The sequence below is a fragment of the Lissotriton vulgaris genome, chromosome 4_1 (genome assembly GCF_964263255.1).
Source record: "Lissotriton vulgaris chromosome 4_1, aLisVul1.2, whole genome shotgun sequence".
Taxonomy (NCBI): domain Eukaryota; kingdom Metazoa; phylum Chordata; class Amphibia; order Caudata; family Salamandridae; genus Lissotriton; species Lissotriton vulgaris.
Window position 1 is genome coordinate 1900504231 of NC_141691.1, and position 19942 is coordinate 1900524172.

The following is a 19942-nucleotide window of genomic DNA, read 5'->3' on the forward strand; positions in this document are numbered from 1 at the left end:
ATTTGTTGAACATGCATGACAAACCCACCATAAGGACCAGCACAGTCGATTTGGTGTGAAGGTAAAGCGGCTGTGAGCAGGAAGCAAGTGATTAGTAGAAGGACCAGGAGGTGCACATCGGACAGGCAGTATGTTTTTTTTTTTTTTTTATAAATCTGTGCATTTATTTTAGGTAACATACAAAAACTAGAATTTTTTTAATAAATACTACATACAATAACAGATCTGCAGTAAACCCAGATTCGCAGTACCCAGGTAGCCAAGAGGCAAAGTTATACATCAAAACACTACCCTGTAGAGGATAGAGATTCAGACTATGTAATCTGTTCACCTCAAATCTTATGATGCTACTCCGGGCATCACCTGGATCCATTTTTGCTCAGAAGCGGTGAAGTCCATCCCCTTGGTCTATTTTAGGAAGTTGGGAAAAATAAGAGTGCCAATGTCAGACAGCATCCCTTTTCGCAATGATGAAGAATATCCCAGCAAGAAGCTGAGTTCTGCAACTCCCTCCCAAAGTGTCCAGCAGGACCGAAATAATTCGTTTCAGATCCATTGCGACTGATCTGTGTGTCACATGAGAAAACGTAGTGCAAATATGACCAGTATGCTTCAACATTGCCAGACCATATGGAAGAAGGTAAGCGCTGGGTGTCAGCACCACAATGATAGAATGCCCCCCATACCGTGCTTCCGTAAGGGGCTGTAATGCACATGGGGGAGATATTTCAATTGGATAAGGCAGAGCTTCATCAGTATCGCCAGTTTTACCTCTTCACAGTCATCATCATCCAAAGCGCCCAGATTCCCCTCCCATCGCTCCCTGAGGGAAGTCAGAGGGTCAGGAGTATTATTTACCAATGAGTTGTAGAGGCAGGATACGTCCTTCCCGACTAGGTACAATTCGAGCAGGTGTGTTTGGGGGGGTTGAATTGGAGTAGGGGCATTAAGGAGGTAATGAGGCCTTTAGGGTGTTCTAACTGTAGAAAGCAGAAGTGTGATGTGTGCATTGTGTAGGTGACAGCAAGGTGTTGAAATATACACATGGTCGTGACCTGCCATACGTGGCCTAGTGTTGTAATGCCGATAGAATCCCATGCAGCCCTAGAGGGTGGGTGATTGGGAGAGCCAGGACCCGGCCACAGTGGTGTCATTGCTATCAGTACCACATACCATCTGATTCATCTCGGCGGTTGGTGGAAGGCAAGCAGGGTTGAAGGGGTGGGCTGGGGTAGGGTTATGGGTACAGCACGGCTGCAGAACGAATTGAGATAATGTGGGGTTCCAGTCCTTCAAGGTCCGCTACTATGGCAGGGTCTCGGCGGTCAACCGAGAACCAATTGATAATGGGGACAAGTGGCTGGCCTAATAATATAAGTGACGGTCTGAAATCCGCATGGGTGTAGACCGCACTTGCGGAACCAGATTTTTGGCACGCTGCCAGCCCAGATAAAACTTGTCACGTCAGATTGTTGTGTACAGAAGAAGGAAGGGGGTAAGGGTAGTATTGTAAGATATGAAGGAATCTCTGTAACAATATCATTTTCATCTATGGACATCTGCCAGCCACAATTAGAGGGATAGTGGCCCAGTGGGCCATACCCCTCTGGCCATGGCAACGAGAGGCGTGATATTAAGGTCCCAGGTCTGCTATTGTGAGAAGACGATCTGTATCCCCAGGTAGTGGAAGTGATCTGTAGACCTCTAAAACAGGGTTATGGCCCACATGTCTTCATGAGAGTTCCGTAGCACGATATAGGTGGACTTGAACCAGTTTACCATGATGTTGGAAGCATCAACATAAACCTGTATCATGTGTAGGAGTCAGGAGTTTGTGGTATCTGGGTCACCAACATAGACACGCAGGTCGTCCTTTTAGAGCAAGACCCATTCCTTGCATCCTTGAGGCCATTGGAAGCCGTATAGTTGTGCGTCCTGCCGGATCACTTCATCCAGTGACTCGATGGTGAGAGCAAATAAAAGTAGTGAGAGAGGACAGCCCTGTCATGTGCCTCGCTCAACAGGGATGATTCGGAAAGCCGTACCATTGACCTGGATTCTCGCCCAGGGCCCCGAGGGTTCAGACCCAGCGGCCAAAGTTCAACCACTCCAACAAGCGAAACAGGTATTGCCATTGGACCGAGTTGAAGGCCTTTTCCAAGTCAATAAAGATGAAGGCATGACGGTCTGTCAGGCCCTAAGAGAGAGCAACCGCTATGTGTAGCCAGCGAAGCCAATGACAAGTGCTGTGCTGTGTCCCGGCATGAGGCCTTTCTGGTCTGGATGAACAAGGGAAGTAATGACCTAAACTAGTCGGTTTGCCAGTACTTTGGCCAGAATCTTAGATTTTATATTTATAATGCAATTGGGCCTATTGGACTGCAATCTTCAAGGAGGTGCTTCTGTGGTTTGAGGATGACCGAAATCGTGGCGCCACGAAGATCATAAGGGTGCTTGCTTACCCTCAGGGCTTCCTCGTACATTGCAATCAGGGGTGGGGGGGGGTGTAGATAGTAGAGAGGCGTATTTTGAATGCATTTACAATGGAAACCATTAGGACCCAGTGATTTCCTGGTGGGGAGTGCCTCCATGGCCGTTGTGATTTCAGCTGCCATGATGTAAATGTGTGTGTCTTGTAAATGTGTGTGTCTTGTAAAGCGCACTGCTACCCGGAGGCGTCCTGGCGCTATAGACCGCTGGGGAACCCATCCTGGCTTTCCCTGTGAGATGTTCCCTTCTGGGTATCTCCAAGGTGAAACCAGGCATCCCCGGCGTTTGTGGGGGGCCGTTGTGGAGATGAGGCAAGCTAATGCCCAGAGTTGCCGAGTGTGATCCCTGGTTAGAGTAGGCACTGAGGCGAGAATTATCGAGTCCGCTGACCCTGGTTCATGACCCTGCCGCGTCGGGGATTGAACCCTGGTCCCAGGCTGTCCTCTGCTTCCGGGTCTGCCGCCTCTAACCAGTGAGCCACACCACTCCACTAATGATGGGTTCCTCCAGGTTCCATCTGTCTGTGTCAGCTAGGTGTGGAAGAAGTAAGTCCGCCACGTTAGGTTTTCAGCCTCCGGTATCAGGCAGTTAGCATAGTGGTGGGTGAAGTATCGGGCAAATTACTGCACTATTGAGTGCGGGTCAGATACCTCTTGACCTGGCTCCATAACAATGGAAGGGATCATGCGGATGGCTTTGTCTCTGCACTCCAGCCAATGCAGAAGCTTCCCAGCTTTATCCCCTGCTTTGTAGATCCAGCCGTGTGAGGCAAGGTGAGCAGAGGTCACAGTGTCCAGCTATTACAGCCGGAGTGCAAGCCATAATACTGCATGTTTCTGTGGGCAGTGGTGTTAGCAGCATAGGGTACATCTGCGATGCTGAAATCATGATAGAGGTTGAAGACCTCCTTACGTCTGCTGGAGCAAGCAACTGATTTGTAGGAGGTTTTCTGTCCTAGAAGGGATGTCTGCAGAGCCTCACGTATGATTTTAAGGAACCTGACTGAGCGTGTGTTAGTAGTCCGAGATTTGCATCTGGAGGAAATCTACAAAATCAGATTAAGTCAGCCACCATGTGCTGAAGTGCCAGTAGCTAAGCTGCTGGTGTCTGGATCACTTGAGGGCCAGGGTGACCAGGGCATGAATAATTACTACTACTAAATTGAGAATAATCGTAATTTTAGGACTTTTGGTATTCACAGAAGGCATTTAGGAGTCCTAAAGTTAGGAGTCCTAACTTTACTACTACTAAATTGAGAAAAATCCTAATTTTAAGACTTTCGGTATTCACAGAAAGCATTTAGGAGTCCTAAAGTTAGTAGTCCTAACTTCTGTGAATACCGAAATGAGTAAGTTCATTCTGTGAATACCAAAAGTAGTAAGTGCATTCTGTGAATGCCAAAAGTAGTAAGTTCATTCTGTGAATCGGGCCCGTGGTGTTGCATCGCTCCCCACACAGAAGGGATTTGTCTCAACACGCCCGCTGCGTGCAATGGGGTTGTCACATCGCCTCCCCAGGGTCTCAGGAGTGACTCATCGCTTGTTTTTCGACACTGCAGTTGCCGCTTGGAACTTTTGTTGCATCTACAGGTATTTTGGGCTAAAAGTGACGTAACTGTGGATTATTTTGACGCACACTCTTGAACTCATATCCTTGAACTGTGTATGTTGGATTTTTGGTGTTTTATTGCCGAGCACCAGCGTCCATGATCCGTGAAGTACTATTGGGTTCGTTTGGCTTGTATTTTTCAATGGTATAAATGCAAGATCCTCATCTCTTGTACTTTTCTCTTGCAGTCGTATAGGTCCTCCATCTTCCCCAACAGCTGGAGACAAGGAAGAGAATCCTGCAGTGCTGGCTGAAAACTGCTTTAGGGAATTGCTGGGACGCGCAGCATACGGGAACATAAATAATGCTGTCAGACCAGTTTTTGCGTAAGTACATCTAATTTATCAATGTAGAAAAAATACCCGTATTGTCAGTAGTAGCAACAACGTTGTTGAAAATGCTTATTGGGTTTATTTTCCGAAGATTCCTGTGTTTTAGAGTTTTTTTCTTTGCACTTCTTCGTTTTGTAATAAGCACTCTTGCATGTGGTTAGAAAAAATCGTTGTCATATGGAATAATCTACTTCCTCATAACTATTAAACAAGTCACTATCATTATCATTGTTTCATTTATATATCATTTTATATGCCTACAAAACCGTATTCTGTAAGTAAGAAAAAAAGATCAATAAGCCGGCAATGCTTAACAACCGCAGGCCGAGGGGAAAGCAACTCAAAGACATTCTACCCAATCTTTAACTTGAAACAGCAGATCAGGTCCCCGGTAATCTCAGAAGACAAAGCCGAAGAAACAGAAGCTCCAACGCAACAAAGCAGGCATCAGACGGGCCAACAACCAACATGGCTTACACTCGACCCTGGTAAGGAGGCAGCATCCAGGGTTAGTCTGGGTAAGGAGGATGCCTGCACACGGACACGTACACACAACCCATTGAGACCTGATATTCAGAAAGGCCTGAAGGGGTACACTACACTCTCCCTAATGGAGCAATAGCGAACAGACAGCTGGGCCGAAATCACAAACCGGACAGCAGGTGAACAACTGTGTTGAATTTCCAAGCCTGGGCCAACGCAGCCTCAACCTGGGGGGATATGTGACCACGGGATGCACAATGTCCTAAGGAAATACCCTTTATCCATGAGATGGTGCTCACCCCCAGGTATTTCATTAAAGGCCCTTATGACACCTTAAAGAAATCCAACATTCTCTGACTATTTGGATATGTTGCATCCTTGACGCAGATTACATCGGATAACCTGGAGTGGGTAAAGTTCAAAAGGTCACACGGAGATACCCATGGCGACTCCACTGTATTAGCAAACAGAAACTTCAACAGGCAGTTCTTGGCGAAGGCAAACTACTAACTAACTGGGGCCTTGATGGAAAAGAACCTAGCCAACTGAAATACCTGCACGTTCCCATCCCTCAAAATGAGGGGCGGGGGGGCTTCATCAATTGTGAAAGGCACAAATTACTATATAAGGCAGGGGAGAAATACCATTGAACGATCAAGCACCCCAATAAATATCTCCATCTCCCATAGGGATAACCAGGGAGAGTGCTTATGGGCCGGACAGCGCAGGTCATAAAGGAGGAACTCTGGCAGCAGCATTCCTAACAATAGACAAAACATCGGCTGCATAGGAAGGAAAACGGGGGAGCAGGTAGATCACCATCAACCGCTAATCACTGACCACCACCAACGACTAACCCTTATTTCATAGAACATTGCAGGGCTAGGCAAAAGCGCCTGGATAAGGAAACACGGGACTACTTTGCAAAAGGGGACTTTCTGTGCTTCCAGGAAACCTGGGCAATGGCAACACCTCATATAGCTGGCTTTCACGAACATCGAATAGCTCCCATGAAAAAGAACATCTTTAGACAGCCATCAGGAGGTCTGTCGGTTTTTATAAGTCATGCCCACAAACTCAAAACAACAGAAGTAAGAGTAAACTCTCCAGACCTGCAAGTCATGACAATTGATGGTTTCAGGGTGAGTCGTCAATTTCGCCTGCTGTTAATAAACTGTGATAATTGAATTGAATTGTAATATTGATCCTGCACACACAGAAGCCCGCATGGAATTTTTCATCACCACACTGGAAGAAGATGATTGTGGGTACTATTCAAGCTACTTTTTGATGCCAAAGAAGGATGATTGACTTTGCCCTATAAAAGACCTACTCCCTGAAAAATTCTAATTGCTCATGTTAGCTCTGGTCCTCTGTGAAGAAATGTGCTGTATTATATGGTGTGGCTGTGTGACCACACTATGTAATACACTCACAATCCCATCTTGGGTCTAGTCATTCTCGTTTGTTAAACCGTAGCTCAACCCTGGGTAGCTGTAGCTTTGAACAGTCGGGCTTTAACAAAGGAACATGGGTAAAGCATTTAAGAAGCACAAGAACAATTGGACAAGAAAGAAAGCCATCACCAACTTATGGAAATAGGTTATATTTTAATGAATTTTTCAGACACCAAAACGAAAAATATCCACCATAGGTTTCCAAATATAAATATTTTTCGAAACAATACATCCCAACTTTTCACTTAACTGTGAACAACCATTGTCAAATTAAGCAAATTTGGCAAAAGAAACTTTTTCAAGAAAGCTCTGATTGTACCACCCACTTAAGTAGCACTTTAGACATGGATCAGGCCTGCCATTGCAGAACCTGTGAGTGCAGTTTTAAACTGCCATCTTGACCTGGCAAAATAAACCTGTTGCCAGGCACAAGCCTTCCTTTATAAAACATATATAACTTGAGAGTTGACCATGAACAGCCCAGAGGGGCTAGGTGCAATATATCTATAAAAAAAAGTAGGGCATGTACTTTGAAGTTTTACATGTCCTAGTAGTGATGAACTCTTAAATTTGTTTTTAATTACTGCAAAACCTATCTCTCCCATATGATAACATTAGAATTGCCTTATTCCATTTTATAACTGTAAATTGCAATTTGGAAGAAATAACCTCCCAATTTTGGTGTCTCTGGAATCACAATTAAAAATTCTAACTTATGGTGAAGTCTGTTTTTAATTTGAATTATGAAAATCACTTTGAAAGTTTGCATTTTCTTGGCTTAGCCATTTGGTGTGTGCAGACTGTCTCTGGTCACATGACTGGTTGTAGTTGGCAGTTGAGCTTTGTGTGCTCCTTGACCTCCTAGGCCAAGGCCAGCGCTGTCCCCAACAGCCCCACCCGATCAGCTGCCCGCTACTCTGTGCTCCCTCCCGGTTGGTTTCGAGCCGGCTGCCGTGACTGCGCCACAGGTCCTCCGACGTCTCTGTGGTTCTTTTCCCTCACTTGGTTTTACTTTTCTCCTTTGTTCTTATTTTATTCTGTATATTCTAGTGCTCTAGTGTTGTCTTTTTCCTTTCTGGTGCTCCCCTGATTCTGCTTGATTTGGGTCTTCCCCCGTTGCCACCTACTCTCTCTTTCCCGCTGCTGCTGCTGCTGCGGCCCGCCCCGACAGATCCTGCCTCCTTTCTGCTGCTCCTGCCCCCTCCCCTACATATGCCGACCACTGCACGGTCGCACCGCTGGCCTGCCTAAGGCAAGCCTGTCTGCGCCTGGACCTCGCCCAGCGCCATAACCCCTGGCCCCGTGCCCGCCACAACACCTGTTACCACTACAACGCCAGCACACTCCACGCAACACCGGCCGATCCTTTACCTGCTTCCAGGCCACCACGGACCCTTCACCTGACGGAACGGCAGTTACACCTACCAGCGCACACCTTTCATGTCCCTCCTAACCCTCCAGAGCAGACCACAATCATCTCAGATGCATACTACTCAACACCCACTCAGTCTACAAGCACACCGTCGAACTCTGGGACCTGCTCAACTCATCCTTCCTGGACATCGCCTTCCTGACAGAGACCTGGATGAAAGCCTCCTCGACGCTGACATAGCCATAGCCATCCCGGACGGCTACAAGATCACCTGCAGGCACCGAAGAAACAAACCGGGAGGAGAAATCGCCATCGACCAAAGGAACACCATCCGAATTTCGACCAGCGCTGAAGACTCGTTCAGCACAGTTGTACACCTACACTTACAGATCCATGTCGATCACAAAACCCCCCTCAGAGGAACCCTCATCTACAGACCCCCGAGACCTTGACCACAGTTCAGCAACTCCATCTCCGATCTCATCATCACGCAGCCCCTCCACTCCACAGACTAGATTCTCTTCGGAGTCCTTAACTTCCACTTCGAGAACGCAAACTGCAGCAACTCCACAACCCTGATCGACAACCTCGCCAACCTCAGCCTCAAACAGCTCGTCACAACACCCACCCATTCCGCTGGACACACCCTCGACCCCATCTTCTCTGCCAGCAACCACGTCACCTTCAGCCACACCACCGAACTCCACTGGACCGACCACCACTGTATCTACTTCTTCGAGAAACACACCACGCATAACCAACCTCAACGAATCCCACAACGCAGATGGAGCAAAGTCACCGAAGACCAGCTTATCACCACCCTCACCCGAAGCCCTCCAGCCGAGCCCTCAGACACCAACGCAGCGGCCCACATCTTAAGACAATGGATTGACAACTGCACCAACACCCTCGCCCGGATCAGGAAACAAACAGAAACACCAGCGCAAGAGCCACCTGGTTCAACGCCGACCTCCAAACTTTCAAGCAAGCCGGCCGAAGACTCGAGAAGCAGTGGTGCCACGACCAGACAACCATGCAACCATGCAGCCCTCAAGAATGCCAGACGCAAGCATCACCAACTCATCCAATCTACAGAAAGGACATCCTTCAAGGAGCGTATCGACAACAATGCACACAACAGCAAAGAGTTCTTCCACATCGTGAAAGAACTCGCCGCCGCCAGCTACAGTTCCAATGACATCCCGCCGTCGCAAGACTTTGGTTCAGATGTTGGTGCGTTACATGCAGTGCACGGCCTGGCTATTACAAATCTGACTGCATGAATGGCTGCCATGAGGTACTGCGAGGTGATATGAAGGTGCGGTATATAGAACCTTAGAGGCTGCCTGATTTGGATTGCAGTTGGTGGTAGGCCCAAAAGGATTAGCGGCCTGGTTGCTGTTGCCTGACTCCATAACTGCACATGGAGGAAAGTGATAGTTGAGTCACGGACAATCACCTGGGACACACATTTTACCTGTTTCACTTGGTAACAGAGAGAAGACAAAGTCTAGTGTGTACAAACTGCAACATCTGGAGTGGAAGAGAGGGTGCTAGCCATACACTGCGCTTGGAAGGCTCCAGAACTGCCGAGACATCATTGGCAAACAGGATGCCAAGCAGCCCATGATTAGCGTTGATCAGCGACGCTCGACCAGACAAATGAATCCGGACGTAGAGACTCCTCCAGTAGGGTCTGTGGAAGGGCAGCAAGATGATCAAGGTGAGGACATGCGCAACCTTATGTTAAAAATGTATTCCTGTTTACGCACTATCGATGCAAAACTAGACACTTTGACAACCCAGATGGAATCCGTGAAAACCCAGGTTGGTGTGCACGAGCAAAGATTGGATGTTCTTAAAAATAAAGAATCTGACCGGCATGACTTCCAGGTGGAGACGAAGGACCAGCTGTCGCAAATGGATAGACTTCTGGGGGTGATCAGGGCAAAGAATGAGGATTTGGAGGATAGATCGCGCCGAAACAACCTACGCATCACGGGGGTCCCGGAGAGGATGGCGATCATGAAGATAGAAGTTTATGTATCTGACCTTTTGCGAGACCAGTTTGCAGCGCACTTATCACCGATGTTTCCTGTGGAGAGAGACCACCGGTTGGGGCTCATCCGCGTCCTATATTGGTAAGAATCTTAATTTACCGGGACTGCGATGTGGTGCTGCGTCAAGCTCGCATAATGGAAATCAGGTTGCCTTCTACCCGGACTTCACTCCGGTGGTCCAGGTGGTCAGGAGCGACTTTTTGTTAGCAAAACGGATTCTATTACAATTGAAAATCCCCTATTCTCTGCTTTACCCAGCCAAACTAAAAGTATCTTATGATGGATCTTGCACTTTTTCATGGACGCCAATCCGCCTTGAAATTTGCCAAGCATGTGGGAGGCAAGCTGAAGAAGTCTGGCCCTCGATCTGGAGAGGCAACTGAGAACCAGCTAAGTGACAATGACTGATATGTGTGGTATTGTTTCCCGCTTGCCGCTCTCTTCTTGCCTTTACCCACGCTCAGGGGCTCTATTGTTGTTCAGGTTTGATTGTAAGAGAACGCCTCTGGACTAATATGATCACTGGTCTTTATATATCATTGTATTTCTAATGTCGGCTGGTTATAGCCAATGCACAGTATGTGTTTGGCCTCATATGATTATTAGTTATCTTAAGTGAAAATTGTTTGCTTTTGTAGCTAATGGAGGGGGGGGGCTTTCTTGTAACAGCATGTGTAGGTGGGGTCCGGTATTTTCGACGAGTCCACATGCTACTTCATATTATGACACATTGTAAATTCTATCCCTTGCAGTTTCTTGGCCACCCTACTTCGGTAGGGGCTGTCGTTCGGTACTCAAACGTCCCCATGGGAAATTTCCCTGGTGTACTCGCTTTGTTAAGCACAGGGATATGCTTCAAACTAGTTGGGAGGGTGATGTGGGTGGGAGGGTGGGGTTGGGGATGGTTTTGTATTTGATTGGTGGTGTGTGGCCATGCTATGGTTGGTATGATGCAAGGAACAAGGAGACATTTAAATTTCAGGTGGAACACTTTGATGATACAAGTGTGAATGCCCTGGTGAACACAAGACTACAATACATTTTTGACCTGGAACATACGCAGACTCAATAACCGCAGAAAATCGTGTTTGGTTCATGCATATCTTGCGAGACACAATATTGACTTATGCATGTTGCAGGACACTTATCTCCGCTCCCAGACTTCTGCAAAACTGACACATAAAAGATGGGGTTCGTCATACACCTCGGTATATTCAAACTATTCCAGGGAGGTGGCAGTGCTGATAAGACGGGGATTAGATTGGAGGGAGAGGAAGGTTTACACGGATCCTGACGGTCGATACATTATCTTAATGGGATATCTAGGGGGCACCTTGCTGACATTAGCAGCGCTATATGGCCCTAAGGTGAACTCACCTGGTATCTTTCAGGTAGTGTGGGCCAAAGTTAAGACTACTGGGTGCATCACGACCCTGTGGGATGGGGACTTCAATGCCATTCTTCATGAGGACCTGGATTGAAAGGGTACAGCGAGGACACCACCCCACGGCCAGTAAGGTTCTCAATGCTTTGCTGGAGGATGGCGATATGGTGGATATCTGGCGCCTACAAAATCCATTGACCAAGGAGGGCACACGCTTCTTAGAACACCGCCGTGCCTGTTCTCATCTAGGCTATTGTCTGATGACAAGGGGTGGTAGGGGTGAAACATTTGTCAAGAACCATATCTGATCACTCGCCATGTCTATTGACTCTCTCTCTGCCCAACACTACACATAGGGAATTTGCCTGGAGGCTCCCCCCACAGGCGCTTCTTGATGAGGCATTTAAGGAGGAAATACGCACTGATATATCAGAGTACTTTACATTAAATACTGGGTCCGTGGAAACTGAGGCCTCGCTGTGGGAAGCTTACAAGGTGGTCATCAGTGGAAATGCATCTCTAGGCAAGCTGGACTCCTCAAGGCCATTAGAACCACTTTGGGTAACGTTGAGTCTCAGATAAAAGACCTTGAAACTCGCATACATAATGGGGGTGAGTCTGCCCTGCTTGCGGAATTGAAGAGTAAATTGTTAGAATACGAGGAGGAAGTGCAAAGGGAAGTTAAATTAGGGAAATACGTGGAATAGCGAAGATATGGGGAGGGGGACAGAACGGGGCGTACACTTACAGGTATGATTAGGGCCCCGTGCTCCACTGCCTTTGTTCCCGAAATTATTGACAAACAGGGTAACACGATTAGCTCGTAGTTTTTATATATCGCTATATGCCGATGACGTTACTTTGTACATTTTGGACCCAGAGCGCAACCCAGATGTAGTATTGAGGGAGTTTATCAAATTTGGCGGTTTGTCAGGAATATCTATAAATTGGAACAAATCTGTGATATTCCCCCTCACCTACAATACTAAGGCAGTGACCTCGGAATTCCCGTTGAAGTGGGAAAATGATACGGTTAAATATTTAGGTATTTGGATTAGCCGAGATGTACAGGAACTTTGGAACCTAAACTACGGTAGGGCTGATAATTGGCTGGAAGAAAAGGTGGCACTGTGGGGCTGGCTCCCATTGTCGCTGGCTGGTAAAATTGCATTGGCCAAGATGATAGTTCTGCCAACATTTTTATATCTGTTTGTGAATTTACAACTCATACTCACTCTGTCCTTTTTTAAGACTCTGAGGTTGCTACTGATCTCGCTGGTATGGGCGGGAGGCCAAGCCAGGGTGTTGTGGGAACTGTTGTCGTTACCAACCAAGCAGGACGAGCTGGGTGCCCCGGACATGAAATTATATGCATTATGTGCACAGGCGCAATTCCTACAATATTGGGTAAATCAGACTCCATTTCAACCTTATGCAGCTGTGGAGAAGGATGCAGTTGCGCCTGTTCCGCTTCGAGTGGCAGTCTATCAGAGCTATAAACGGCCCACAGACGGTCTTGATATTACTGAAATGCTTGGGCGTGGGAGGGGTTGCGGATAAGAGCGCAGAATACCAATATTGTATGCTCCCTCGGTCCCCCTTGCACAGAATCCTCTTCTACCTAACGTCCGAGACAAGATAAAAAGCAGAGTCGCACAGGTGATGAAACTTCAGTCTTTTGCTGACTTATATCCGGGTGGGATGTGCAGAGACTATCTGAGTGCGGAGGAGGGAGGGTACCTTTCGAGGAGGTATTTCTATATATCAAACTCTGGGCTGCCTGCCGGAAGCTACATGCTGATTTCCCATGCCAGCCACCTACTCTGAATGCCCTGGAAAACTTATTGAACACACCGTCGCTGCGCAAATTGATTACCAGACTCTACACACACATGCAGACTGATGCACCTGTGGTGACCTCAGGTGCTCGCTTTAAATGGGACACCGAGTTACCCCTCCCCCTGACGGACGACCAGTGGTCATACTGTTGTGCTCAAATGACTGAACTTTCCCCTAACTATAATCTCAGACTAATCCAATTCAAATTCTAAACCATTACTACAGAACACCTATTGGCTTACATAGGATGGGACTCAGGGACGATGATTGCTGCTGGCGCTGCGGGTCGGCTGCTGCATCGTTCCTTCATATGGCGTGGGAATGTCGGGACATTGCTGTATATTGGTCTCGAGTTTTTGAGTCCATTAATCAGATCCTGGGTCTTGTGGTGTCCCCCTCCCATCTACTGGGTTTACTAGGATATGTCAGAAACACGCCAAAGGACAGATAGCTCTTGTCTGGGGAAAAGTAGAAAACCCACAATTAAGGATTGGTTGAGGGAAGTCACATATGGCCAAACTCAGCTAGCGACGTACTGGAAGCTCATGCCACCTGCCTCCAGGCCCAAGGAGATATTGGAACCATTTATTGACTGGGTTTGGGTTCAGTCTGGTGATTCTGTTAATACTGGTGGAGCCTATGGGATCTCCAGGATGCAATATGTAAATATGTGATCTAGTGGGGGTTAAAGGAAATTAATAGTTGAACACATCAAAGCATTCCAGGTGGAGTTCCTTTTTTTCTGTCACGTTGAGTACTGCCTCATTTGTATATCTATGGAAGGTTATTTGTCTCTCAAATCTGAAGATCATTACTAAACTCACCGCACAACTGATTTGGGACATTGTATGTGTCTCAGTATCACGTCATGTATATGGTCGATTACACACCACTGTAATGTTATGTTTTTGAATTGCAATGTAATGATCTTGGAAAATCAATTAATAACATTTTTTTTTAAATTAAAAAACATAGTCCGAGCGTACCACCTCAACATTATCTCGTACGCCACTGACACCCAGATGATCCTCTCCCTCACCAAGGACCCGGCCACCGCCAAATCCAACTTCCATGAGTGTATGAAGGCTGTTGCAGAGTGGATGAAAACCAGAAACCATCAGCCTAAAACTGAACTTGGACTAGACGGAGGTCCTCCTCCTCGGCTCCACCCCTCCGCATGGGACAACTCCTGGGGCCGGTCACGCTGCGAACTGCCCCAACACCCACCACCCACGCTCGCAACCTGGGGTTCATCCTGGACTCAACACTCTCTATGACCCAGCAAGTCAACGCAATCTCCTCCTCCTTCTTCAACACCCTCCGCATGCTCAACAAGATCTACAGATGGATCCCCACCGAAACCAGAAGAACAGTCACATAGGCCTCAGCAGCAGACTGGACTACGGCAACGCCCTCTACGCGGGAACAACGGCCAAACTCCAGAAAAGACTTCAACACATACAAAACGCCTCCGATGAAGTCTCACCAACATTAAAAACTTCCAAACAACCTGCTTCTGCACATGTACTTTGCCATCTGTGAGCCCTCCCTTCCAAGTGGTGCTACCCTAGTCCTGGTCCCTTGGAAGTGGGCATAAGGTGTTCACCAGTGAAACCAACGCATCTTCGAACAGAACAGATGTATTGCTGCTGCTGGTGCATCGATTGAGCCTGGAGCAGAAGGCCCGTATCGCCCTTGCAGCCGATGAATCACCGAAGGCTCGGCGCATCTCTGATCCAGGACCTCGAATCCCTCGTTGACAGCAGCCTCAACGCTGAAACCAAAATTCCGCACTGCAGCTTCACCTTTCATCGTATCTGCTTCGCCTCGCATCCAATATTCCGGACTTTGCATCGCAAGCCCCGTCAACCGGATCCTCAGCGTCAACTCATAAGAACCTCGAACTGCAGCCACGCCATGTCTTAAAACATGGCACATTGCCTTGGCTGCTCAATGCATCTTTGACGTGGATCCACACAATGCTCCACAACCAGGACTTGAGGTACTGTGTCCAGCAGGCCTAACAGGCTAAAGTTCTTTATGTGCCTGGATCACCCGAGGACTTGACTCTCTTATCCCTGACAAATGGTGTAAGGCTCGCACAGTCAATTGCAGTCCTTGGTTTAACGATTCTCTGTCCACTCTATGGAAGGCCTGTAAGAGGTTGGAGCGTGACTGGAGGAAAGACTATTACCCTGGAAACAAATTCTGCTATCTGAGGGAGCTTAAGCAGTATCATAAGACCATTTGTACTGTTCTGGCAGCATACTACGCCAACGAAATCAAGCTTAGCCCCTATCCAGCTAACTGTATCTTTAAAATACTTAAAGATTTGAGGGTTAGGAAAAATCGGACTCCCCCATATCATCTGATTAGCATTGCGAGGATCTCGCTGTTTTCTTTGCTGAGAAAATTTGCACTATTTATCAGGCTTTCCCCCAAGGATCCCTTTTTCCTCCTACGGTCCCTCATCGATCTCGGTCTCTCCCATCCCTTCTAGCTTTCCCGAGTATCACCCAGGACGAACTTACCCTTTTGAGTAGGACAGTTAAGTCTGGCTCCCCGGCCGATTTTGAGGCCTGCTCAGTTTCAGGAATCCGCCTCCCTTTTGCTAGCCCCATTATGTAATCTGGCTAATTCCTCTCTTTCCACTGCTGTGGTCCCGACGCCTTGGAAACAAGCATGGTTCTCCCCTATTGTCAGGAAACCCTTGCTAGATCCTACTAAACCTTCTAATTTTCGGCCTATATCCCTCTTACCATGGGTGGCCAAAATTACAGAGGCTCATGTAAATTCTACACTCACCAACTTTATGAGCGCTAATAATATTTTAGATCCCCCACAGCACTGAGACTGCTCTTTTAGCAGTGACGGTACATCTGCGGTCCATTTTGACTCTGGTCAAACGGCGGCACTGATTTTGCTTGATCTCAGTGCCGCCTTTGACATGGTCTCGCATGGTATCCTTCTACAACGCCTTGAGGAAGCTGGTGTGGCTGGTCAGGCCTTGGAATGGTTTAGATCATTCTTGACCGATAGATCTTTTCATGTTTCGGCCCCTCCTTTTCTCTCCCAGGCCTATTCCATCAACCTGGGAGTGCCCCAGGGCTCGGCGCTGAGCCCGTCATGATTCAACCTTTATGTTCAGCCACTGACTGCAGTCGCCAGGCAGTGGGACCGTACTATGGTCTCATATGGTGACAACTTGCAGCTGGTGGTGGTCTTGACGATGATTGTCTTCGGAATGTATCTAAATTTAGGGATGGGCTGGCGGCCATTGGGGAATGGATGACCACCAACTGCTTGCAACTGAATGCCAGCAAAATAGAGGTTCTGTTGGTAGGGAAGAATTCGAGTGCCTGGAATGAGCACTGGTGGCCTAGTGCTCTGGACCCTGTCCCTAAACCTAAAGTTGTGGTGAAGAACCTAGGTGTCTGGATGGATTTTTCCCTCCGTTTCCAAGACCGCACTAAAAGAGTTGCCGGCACTTATTTTGGCCTTCTGCGCGGCCTCAAACCCATTCTGAAATGTTTTTATTCTTCGACCCGCCAGCTGATTATCCAGTCAGCTATTCTATCCCGACTGGACTATGCCAGCTCCATTCTTCTTGGGGCTAACCAGACCAAAATAACCCGGATGCAACGCGTTCAAAACGCCGCAGCTAGGGCTCTGTTGGGAATACCACAAACCTGCTCTACTGCTGCTGCTATTAGGAAACTCCATTGGCTCCCTATGGCTACTCGTATTCAATTTAAAACCCTGTCTTTCTTTTAAGATCGTGAAGCTGTCCACACCTAGCATACTGGCACATCTTCTTACCCCTTATGTTCCCTCCTGCCAGTACTTGGTCACTGTACCCCGGGTGAAACGTCTTCGTGCAGGTGGCCGGTCTTTATGCTATCTGGCAGCTAGACTTTGGAATTCATTACCGTTCCAGATTCGCAGTATGGATGGCCTGCTCGAATTCAGGAGAGCTATCAAAACCTTCCTTTTCCCACCTTAATAGGCCTGTTCCCGCTCTTTTCTGCTCTGGTGTATGGCTGCTGATTTATGATGCAGGTAGCGCCAGGACGCCCCTTTTCTGGGGCCGCTGAGCGCTTTACAAATTCTGATAACATAACATAACTGGGTCACTGTAGCTGGCCCTTGATCCATCGCGGTCAACCTGAACTTGTGACTTGTCCTGGTTTGGTGCGATCAGTTATCCCCAGTAGCGCTGTGTGCTTTTTGTTGCTGTTTTTCACTCAAAAATTTAAAAATCTATATCTCTGGTTCTACTAACTGGATTTTTGTCTTTCTGGTCTTGGTTCATTTATTAAAATCCACTCTTTTTCTAGCTTTTTTGTGAGCTTCTTTTGTGGCGTGTTTTCACAGTGTTACTGTTTGTAGTGTTACACAACTACTTTACACATTGACTCTAAGTTAAGCATGACTGCTCTGTGCCAAGCCACCAGGGGTGGAGCACAGGTTAATTTAGGGTTTGCTTGTGTCTTATCCTGACAAGGATTGTGGTTGTTGCTTGACCCGTGCTTACACCAACAACCCAGTTTCTTAAAATTGCTATAGAGTGGTGTTGGACCCGGCCCTCTAGGCAGGTTCACCCCGAGACTTTTTGCTTTTTCCTAGCCTGTTTCTGTGACCTGTTGTTAATGATTTTAGGCCTCTGCGCACTTTTTCACTGTGGTACAGTGTAAAGTGCTTGAGCTCTCTGTGTATGTGTGGTGAGTGACCTGCCCTCCCATAGGAATGAATGGGGAATATGTATGCCCATGGTAGTTCCTGATGTGTGGGGAGTGCAGGGGCGAGTTTGATATGTGCGAACTCGTGAGATTGAATGCTGCGTAATGGTATATGCGGCATGATTGGGTCTAGTCTAGAAGTGCCACTTTTAGAAGTTGGCATATTTGTGTAATTTGTGTCTGGCGTGTGATTGGCTGGTGAGCCTGGTCCAGGAGTGCCTGGGCCTACTTGTGGATTGACTGTCTGATTTGAGGATGACAGGGGCTGGGGAGCCCCAGGAGGTTGTCTGAGTCAGCCAGTGGATGAAAGGCTGCATCTGCTGCCAGGGAAGTGGGAGGAGATGGCACCTGGGAGTGACTAGGGCTGTGCCTGCCTGACCACAATGCTGGCTCCACCTCCTGCTGGGCGACTGTCACCTCTGTCCCTGACACTGAAGAGAGTTCCCTATAACCAGTTCTAGCTGGTTCTCACACTGCCTGCACAAAGACTTCAAAGACTTTTCTCTGTATAAGAAGGGGCTTTGTCCCCGTACAATTTGTTTTTGGACTTGAATCTTGCCAGGGGCGTGCTGCTGCTTGGGCCCAGGGGAATCCCTGGACCCTGCCCAGCCCCTGGACACTTGATGGACTTGCCCTGGGATCCTTCGGACCTTCTTCTTATCCCCCCAGGACTTTGCTGCATCTCCTGAAAGACTTTGCTGGACTTTGGATGTCCTTATAGCGCTGGGGGCGCTGTAGTTTGATTCTTAGCGCTGATATCGTTTAATTTGTACTCCTGGGCTTGAGGGCGCGTGTTCTTGCCCTTTAGCGCTAAGGAGCGCTTTACTTCTAACTTCGCGGCTGCCTGCGCCGCTTATGCCCGCTTGTGCTTTTATTCGCGAGGGACCCCACCCCTCGGATTCTGTCCGCCCGCCTACAAATGCCGAGGAAAGGGCCGCCGCGCTGCCTGCGGCGACCGGAAGTGGTTGGGCGGCCGGCCAATCCTGGTGCGGCCGGCCGGAAGTCCCGCCCCCGGCCGGGGACGCGTGGAGCGGAGGAGAAGTGCTGGCTGGTGCGGGGCTCCCGTGTGCGGAGGGAGCCCCGAGAGAGAAGGGAGAAGAAGCGTGGCCTGCTGCTGGGGCTCCCGTGTGCTGAGGGAGCCCCGGGAAGAGAAGGAAGCGCCGGCGAAGGAGAGCCGCCGCCCAGCAGAGAAGCCGCCGCCTGGAGGAGCCCCGCGCCGGAGACAGCCCGGTGAGTCAGAAGGGCTGGGGGGGCTCCGTGCGGCTGCTGTTGGTGCCGGAGAGCGGCATCTGGGCGAGAGTGGAGGTAGGGCGGCCCCAGCTGGCAGTGGGACGCCCCAACGTTTCAACGGAGCCTGAGGCTCCAATGCCCGCATTTGTATTTACGAGCCAGCAAGGCTCAAGGCGGCATCTTTGTGTTTTTGGAGCCCAGCGAGGCTCCAACGACGGGGCAAGAGTTGTTTAGAGCCCTGAGAAGGCTCGTGGGGTCCATTTGGTTGCGAGTCCAGAGAGGCTCGTAGGGGCATATTTGTTGAGCCCTGAGAGGCTCCCTGCCCACATTGTTGATTTGTGAGCCTGAGAGAGGCTCTGGGGGCATGCTTTGTTTAGAGCCCCGTGGCTCCAACGTTGGACACCCTTGTTTAGAGAAGGGCCAGTGAGTTTGTGGCCAGAGCCTGAGAGCTCCAACGTTTGGGGCATATGTTTTCAGAGCCTGTGTGGCTCCAGCAGTGGGCGCAGTTTGCGCCTAAGGGTCAGTGAGGACCCTGCTGCAGTTTGGACTCTCAGCTGCCCAGCAATTAGTGGGCAGCTGCACCGTTTAGGTCTTGGGATGTTCTCAGGTGCCCAGCAAGTAGTGGGCACCTGCTACGTTTAGGTTTTTCGCCAGTAGCGTGCCCTAACATTTGGACACAGGGCGTCTTAGCCCCAACAAGGCCAGTTGGCCTAGGGACTGCCACAGGTGGTGGCTTATGTACGTTTTGTGCAATTGTATGGTTATTGCACCTCTGAATGTGTCTTCTTGCATCATGTGTTTTTCCTGCACCTCTGAATGTTTTTAGGCATCATGTGAATTTCTTTGCGCTATTGTATTGTCCTGGCTCCTCTGAATGTTTTAGGCATCATGTGTCTTCTTGCGCTGCACCTCTGAATGTATTTTATTGCATTATGTGCTTTGTTCTGA

At 48.5% G+C, this 19942-nt stretch overlaps 1 protein-coding gene across 5 annotated transcripts in view; it reads left to right on the forward strand.

Moving 5' to 3' along the window:
* Nucleotides 1–19942, forward strand: part of EFR3A (EFR3 homolog A) — a 1108455-nt gene that overhangs the window by 605135 nt on the left and 483378 nt on the right. For all 5 annotated transcript variants that reach the window (XM_086966224.1, XM_086966228.1, XM_086966225.1 and 2 more), the window contains one exon: nucleotides 4287–4424. In XM_086966224.1, coding sequence (XP_086822350.1) covers nucleotides 4287–4424 — 138 coding nt within the window. The remainder of the gene's footprint in view (nucleotides 1–4286; nucleotides 4425–19942) is intronic.